This window comes from Psammomys obesus, unplaced genomic scaffold (genome assembly GCF_907164565.1).
Source record: "Psammomys obesus unplaced genomic scaffold, mPsaObe1.curated_primary_1811, whole genome shotgun sequence".
NCBI lineage: Eukaryota > Metazoa > Chordata > Mammalia > Rodentia > Muridae > Psammomys > Psammomys obesus.
In genome coordinates, this window is record NW_026593286.1 from 19,704,213 (window position 1) to 19,711,420 (window position 7,208).

The window sequence follows — 7,208 nt, forward strand, 5'->3', positions numbered from 1 at the left end:
ATTAATCTGGCCACAGGAAGAATTCTGGGCATCATCAGAAGCTTCTTAGACCTTGGGCAGCCTATGGGATTGACAGTCTCATTTTATCCATTATTAATGGATGGAGCTCTCTCTTTCTTTCTTTCTCTCTCTCTTCCTGACAAACACACTTACAGAAGCAGATCATAAAACTCAGTCACCATGGTCTAAATGAATGACTTTGCTGGGAGGTAGACTTTGGTCTCCCTTCATCACTTGTTACTTATGAACATGAAACCCTTTGAGTAATGCCTTTCTAAAGTTCTGAAACATGATAGTTAAAGTTTTAGACCAAAGCACCTTTATTATTTCTGCAAACAGGTCTTATGGGAAATAGGCTCTTAAGTGGAGGAGTGGGTCAAAAAATAGTTAAATGATTGTATAAGACAGTGATTCTAATATGTTTTTTTTTTTTTTTTTTTTTTTAGACAGAGTCTCAAAAATGGTATGTAGCATTGGCTATCCTAGAGCTCATTATGTAGACCAAGCTGGCCTCAAACTCACAGAGATTTTTACCTGCCTGTGGACGTGTACCAGTGTCATTCAAGTTAGGCAAAAGATGCTACTTCAAGCCAGAGTTTGCATCCCTCTCCATGACTTCCCTAGTGCCACTTTCCTTTTCTTAGGGTTCCTTATAATGGTGACACCTTTCACCCAGTCAGCTCCAGTTTTCCCTCCTCCCAGTCAAAAGCAAATCTACGTCCAGCAACACTCAAAAGGAAGCATAGGCCCATTCATTGCCTATGCTTCTTGCTCATTGCCGTATCTTCCTGTCTCTCACGCCATCTCTAGCCAGAGCTGAGGCTACAATGCTAGAGAGAGTTTAAAAGGGACTGAAAAGAGAATACAGCCAGCTTTCTAATTCCACCTGAGCCCCACTGTGTCCTCTGTGGCTCCTCCCCAGTTATTCCTCGCCCGTGGGTCTGTTAGGATGGAATTTGTCCACACACTTTCAAGCCACTGTTCGGAACCATAGAGGGCTCTAAGAAATCCACCACCTACAGCAGAAAGCCTACCGAGGAGGAGGGTGGGAAGATGAGTAGGGCTTGCGTGGGAAAACAAGTGAGGATATTTCAGAAGAAAGAAAAGCACACGTAGACAGATATGTCCGTGTAAGATATGGTAATAAGCCAAGGTACATTCTAAGAGTTACAAATGCGTGAAAGCATCATGAAGCTTCCTGTTTGGTTAACCGTTTATAATGCCAGTGCCTAAGAGATGAGATTCTTCAACTCCAGCTCTAAGTTATGAGTACCCCATTAAATTTCACGTCTCTCCTCCCAGGGCTGGCGCTGTGACAACTGCCGCAGACCCGGGGCTGCTGAACCCAGCCCCGACGGCACCACGGCCCACACCTACAACCAGTATACCCAAAGATACCCTCAGAGAACAAACACTGTAAGTACACACAACCCCCGAACGCTGCCGGGGGCCTAGCAGGGGTTCTGTGTGCAGATGCTTTGCTTTGGAGTGAACCAAGTGAGTTTTATTTCAGATATTATATTTGATTTGGATATATTTATTTTATTTACATTGGAGAGAAGTCTTCTGTGGCTGGGGAGATGACTCGGTGCTGACAACCTGAGTTCAGTCCTCAGAACTCCATGCAAAAGAGCTAGGCACTTGGCAAGCGTTTGTAATCTGTTGTAATCCGCTCACCGAAGAGGCAGAAACAGGGGCTCCCTGGGGCTGGCTAGCTAGCATAGTCTAATTGCTGAGCTTCAGGCTCAGAAACTACTGTCTCAACAAAACAAAACAACAACAAAAACAAACGATAGGCACCATCTGCATGGCTAAGGTTTACTTCTTGCCTTTTACATACACAGTCTTATGAGTTATAACTTGTTATGATTTACTAAATTTCTGAGCATTGTCTGTTGTCAGTACATTGCCAGTCTTTTGAAACTAGACAGTTATCCTTCCTCTAAAATACCTCTGACACAAATCTCCCCTGCATGCTTTTTGTTTTCTCGGAGTATTTGCTCCTAATATATTTTTCTTCTCTTTTGACAGAATGTTCATTGCCCAATTGAGTGCTTCATGCCATTAGATGTGCAGGCGGACAGAGACGATTCCAGAGAGTAATAATATTTCCAGCCCAAACCAGCAAGTGTCTCTCTGCCAAGGTCAATCCACAGCCGGGCGACGTCAGCAGACCCCTCCATCTTTGAGTGTTTCTCTCTTAAGCCTTTCGCTCTGGAGTCAAAGTTCTTGGCTTGACCTCCACACACAGCTTCTCCAAGCATCGCCCTGGGGGATGTTTTCAGACTTCCGTCATAACACGGTGACGGCTGGTGGCCGTGTTCAGCTTCAGAGTATTCAGTACCGCTCAGTATTGTTTAACTGAATCAAAGGTTCTTGTGGTTTTGGTCTGGGATGACAGCGAAACACAGATAGCCAACGAAGATGCTAAATGTATTGAATGGCTAGTACGCAAAATCTTGAGTAGGAAAGTTACCCAGACACTTCTGCTTTCTTTAGCTGTCTGGCCTGCAGCACCGTCAGGAGGCATGTCCCATGGCTATGTGCTCCAACACCTCACAGTGTCCCAACAATTCTAATTGCCTAGGAATATCTTTCTCTTACCCGTTATTTATCAGTTTTTCCCAGTATTTTTATATGGAAAAAAAATTGTATGGAAGACACTTAGTATGCAGTTGATGAGAGGGATTCAGTATAATTATGGTTGGTGATTATTTTTGTACTGTACATGCCGACGCTTTCCTACTGTGCAAAAACAAGTGTTTTCATAAAAAGACTTACATTCCATGATGTGAAAGTCACTTCTTTTCTAGCATAATGCACTTGGTCAGAAAAATCATAATCTTCACAGATGTCCTTTTTCTCTTCAATCCAACAGACATTTGAAAAGCCAGTTATTCTTTTTTAAGGGGTTTGTTAGTGTGTGTGTGTAAGTGTGCATGAAGATCAGGAGGCCAGAAGGGGATGCTGGGTCCCTTGGAGCTGGATACAGGTGTGTGTGAGGTAGGCACTGGGATTTGAACTCATGACAGCTGCAAATGCTCTCACCTCTCCAGCCCTGCAGTTCTTTTTTCAACATCAGAGGCCTTTGGCTCTGATGGCTGAGCTGTTACAATGTCTTGAATGGCATCATGTAGAGAAGCTCTCGTTGGTAACCTCCATGCTGTGACCTCAATCTAGCCTGTCTTGATTCAGGTCAGCTGACGCTGAGTGTGAGTTGACTCTCAGCTCACAGTTTGCTTACATTTGATCCCCAAAAGCAATTTCCTTTTCAACTCCACCTTAGAAAAACAAGATTGCGAGATTTTTGTATTTATCGAGTGAGCGTGGCGTGTGTGGTGTGGTGTGGTGCGGTGTGGTGCGTGTGGCTCAGTGGCAGAGCACCTATCTAGAGTGTTGGAGGTGTTAGGCTCACAGACACTTTGCCCCACCTGACCCCGACCACCACCAAATCTGACATTTGGAATAGTAAATAGTAGCAATGGAAAAAAAAACAGTAAAAGGTTCATTACCGTCTTAGTCACCATTCAATGGCTGTGAAAAGACACACCCATGCAACTCTTACAAAGGGAAGTATTTAATTGGAGGCGTGCTTACAGTTCAGAGGATGATGATGGCACAGAACACGGTGGTGGCAGGCAGGCCTGGTGCTGGAGAAGTAGCTCGGCATTCTACATCCTGACCCATGAGCAGGGAGACAGAAACTGGGCCTGCCCGCCCCCAGCGGCCTACCTCCTCCAGCAGAGCTGCCTAATGCTTCCCAGACTAAGCATGTGAATATATGAGCCTATGGGTGCCTTCTCCTCCAAACCACCACAATTACTGATTAGTCAAGGATTCAGAAAACACTTTTAAAATACACCATTATTCATTAAAAAAAAAAAAAAAAAAAGTATTTTGGTAAATACATGGCAAAGAAATTCAGAAAGGTGTCTTTCTTGGTTCATTTGCTAGAACACACTAGGTCACTTTTGAATTTATTTTCAGTTTGCAAAATGCCTTGACATTTAGTTCTCATTTGGAGGAGGTTCCAAGCCTTACTTTTACAGAGAATTCAGCTAAGATGAGCTTTCCTTAACAAACTATAGGCCTAAGGAGCTTTTCCTTGTTCAGGTTTTCCAGTCCAACAGTTAGCGAGCTATTTGCAGTGTATCTATCAAAACAACAGAAGAGCTAGGCCTTTTGGCTTACACCTACAATCCCATTTCTTAGGTTGAAGCAGGTACATTGTCATACATCTGGGCTATACAGCTGTGCGAGGCTAAGCCTGGGTTTTGGCAAGTGAGATCTTGCAAAAGAAAAATATCACAGAATACTGTCTGATGACACACACTTGTAATCTAAGCACTCAGGAAGTGGGGGACAGGAGACTTGAGTTTGAGCCCAGCCAGTTTGGATACACAACCAAACTAGGCTACATAGACAACCATGTTTTACAAAACAACAGGCCTAGGGGCTGGAGAGAGGACTCAGAGGTTAAGCACAGGACCATCTCTTCAGCCCCTGAAAATAAACCTAAAGAACAAACAAGAAGTCCAACAGCAGCAAATTCTTGTCTCAAACTCACTGTAATCCTCCCTCTACGTCCCAAATGCTGGGTTGAGAGGCGTGGACCATCACATAGCATTCTACTGGATTTTCAAAGCGACATATTAAACTGACAGCTCAACTTGGGATATATGAAGCAAATTTAAAGGGCCTTCTCTGTTTGGGCATCACAGTACAATAAAGGTAGAACTCTTCTCTCCTAGTCCTCTCTCAGTAAGATCATTCATCAGCAAGGCCACTTACTACTGCCAAAGATCTCTAAGTCTTCACCCAGTTATGTTGGCAAGCCCCCTGAGAACTGCCTTCAGCAAGCCAGGTTGCCAAGGTATAATTAAAGGACATGGCTGGATTTAGGCTAGAGATAGGCAATTCAAGATAATCCAGTTAAAACTAGTAAATATTAGACTTTTAAAAGAAAGTAACAGTTTCGAAGTTTTAAAGTGCCTGGCCAAAGTTGATTTGTAATGAAATATGTGGTTTTGTATTTATATTGTTTTCAGCTCTAATGGCCTAAGTGAATTATGTAAATTAGGCTATAATAATGTCACTATAAGCCTGTAAGGCACACTTTCTTGGGAGGTGAATGAAGAAATGAGGTAGAAATCACAAGTACAGGAAATGGCTTTTCCCATTTAATTATATTTCCATGGAAAATTCTATTCCATTTCTCGCTGTATGAAACTCATTAAGGTGATTAAGAAACATCACATCAGTCCATTTAAGTGCTGCAATTGCCTCCTATTCAGTAAGTTCCCATTACTGCAGTAGGGAAAGTGGCAGGCTACAATTCTTTAAATTCTCACTCTCAGCGATGCAGTTCAACTGTTAAAAAAATAAAAGCATTGTTGGGGCTTTTATTTAGATCTTTGTTTGCAAAGATCTAAAGATTACTAGGGGCTGGCATGGGAGGCAACAGAAGGTGACCTTACACAGCCTAACCACGTTCTTGAAGACTCTAGAGCAGGGCCCCCAGGATCACTCAGTGTCGGAAAAGGAGCTTATTGCCAAGTCTGATGACCTGCATTCTAGCCTTGGGAGCCACATGGTGGAGAGAACTGTGTCCTCTCTGACCTCCACATGCATGTTGTAGTGCAAACACACACACACACACACACACACACACACACACACACACTTTAAAGATTCTTTGGCACTTTCATCTAAAGTGTGAGGATTTTGTTTTTATTACAATTTATTCACTTTGTATCCCAGCTGTAGACCCCTCCCTCATCTCCTCCTGGTCCCGCCCCTCCCCCAGTCCACTGATAGGGGAGGTCCTCCTCCCCTTCCATCTGACCCTAGTCTATCAGGTCTCATCAGGACTGGCTGCATTATCTTCCTCTGTGGCCTGGTAAGGCGGCCCCCCAGGAGACGTGATCAAAGAGCAGGCCACTAAATTCATGTCAGAGACAGCCCCTGTTCCCCTTACTAGGGAACCCACTTGGTGACTGAGCTGTCATGGGTTACATCTGTGCAGCTGTTCTAGGTTATCTCCATGAATGGTCCTTGGTTAGTTACCAGTCTTAGAAATCACCCCTGTGCCCAGATTGTTTTGGATCTGTTGCTCTTCTTGTGGAGCTCCTGTCCCCTCCAGATCTATCTCCCCCTTCTTTTGTAAGATCCCTTGCACACTGCCCAAAGTTTGGCTATGAATCTCAGCATCTGCTTAGATACTCTGCTGGATATCGTCTTTCAGAGGCCCTGTGGTAGGCTCCTGTCCTGTTCTGTTTTTTCCCTCTTCCAACAGATGCCTATCCAGTTTGCCTTTCTGAATGAGGATTGATCATCTTACTCAAGAGTCCTCCTTCTTAGCTTCTTTAGGTGTATTTTTATTATCAACACTGTCCTACTCTTTCATCAAATGATTCTATCTGAATTGAAAAAAAAAACAAAAACAAACAAACAAACAAACAAAAACACTCCATAAATTACAAATGAAGAAAATCTGCAAGTACTGAAATACTGTTCTTCAGCTAAAATCCCCAAACAGGAAATTTCTCTTTTAACATTTCTCAGTAGAGTCAGGGATGAGATATAAAGGCATGTTTTACATTTTCTTAAATTCCTCACTACTTACTCTTCAGAGACAAAGTGGTTTCAACAACCCTAGGAGCCAAATTCATCTCTAAAATAGCTCTTGTGAGACCCCTGGGGGAGGCTGCAGTCAGTCAGAGGTCACATCAGCACTGGCTTGGGTGGATCTGGGTATGCGGTTACTGCCCTGCAGGCTGCACACTGCTCAAGCTCCTTCAGGTCATGTGTACAGGAGCCAAGTGAGAGCAGGAAATGCTTTGCGCAAGTGCTGTGATGAACTTTCGTATGGCATATGGGTGTGCATAAGAGTGTGTGTGTGTATTGGGGATTCTTTTTAACATGACATGGTCCATGGATTTAAGCTTCTCATTCTCTGCCCTAGCTTCCAAGTGCTGGGATTTGTGTTCTCTGCAATCAAGGCAGGCAGGTATTCTATTGATCAACCATGCTCATATACTGTTAAAAGTGTTTCTACAAAACATCTTGTTGTTAAAAAAATATATATATTAAACTGATCCATTCTCCTAGCAGTATTTTTATTTGCAGTAAGATTATGTGAAAGCTGGAATCCCACCATCACCTCCCTGGTGTGAGGACGCAATAGTTTAAATACTCAAAAAGGCAGT

At 43.3% G+C, this 7,208-nt stretch overlaps 1 protein-coding gene across 10 annotated transcripts in view; it reads left to right on the forward strand.

Annotated features, from left to right (window-relative positions):
- The window catches only part of Fn1 (fibronectin 1), a 68,331-nt gene extending 65,541 nt beyond the window's left edge, over nucleotides 1-2,790 (forward strand). For all 10 annotated transcript variants that reach the window (XM_055616603.1, XM_055616604.1, XM_055616605.1 and 7 more), the window contains 2 exons: nucleotides 1,303-1,416; nucleotides 2,032-2,790. In XM_055616603.1, the coding sequence (XP_055472578.1) occupies nucleotides 1,303-1,416; nucleotides 2,032-2,103 (186 nt within the window). In that variant the 3' untranslated portion in view covers nucleotides 2,104-2,790. The remainder of the gene's footprint in view (nucleotides 1-1,302; nucleotides 1,417-2,031) is intronic.
- The last annotated feature ends 4,418 nt before the right edge of the window (nucleotides 2,791-7,208 follow it).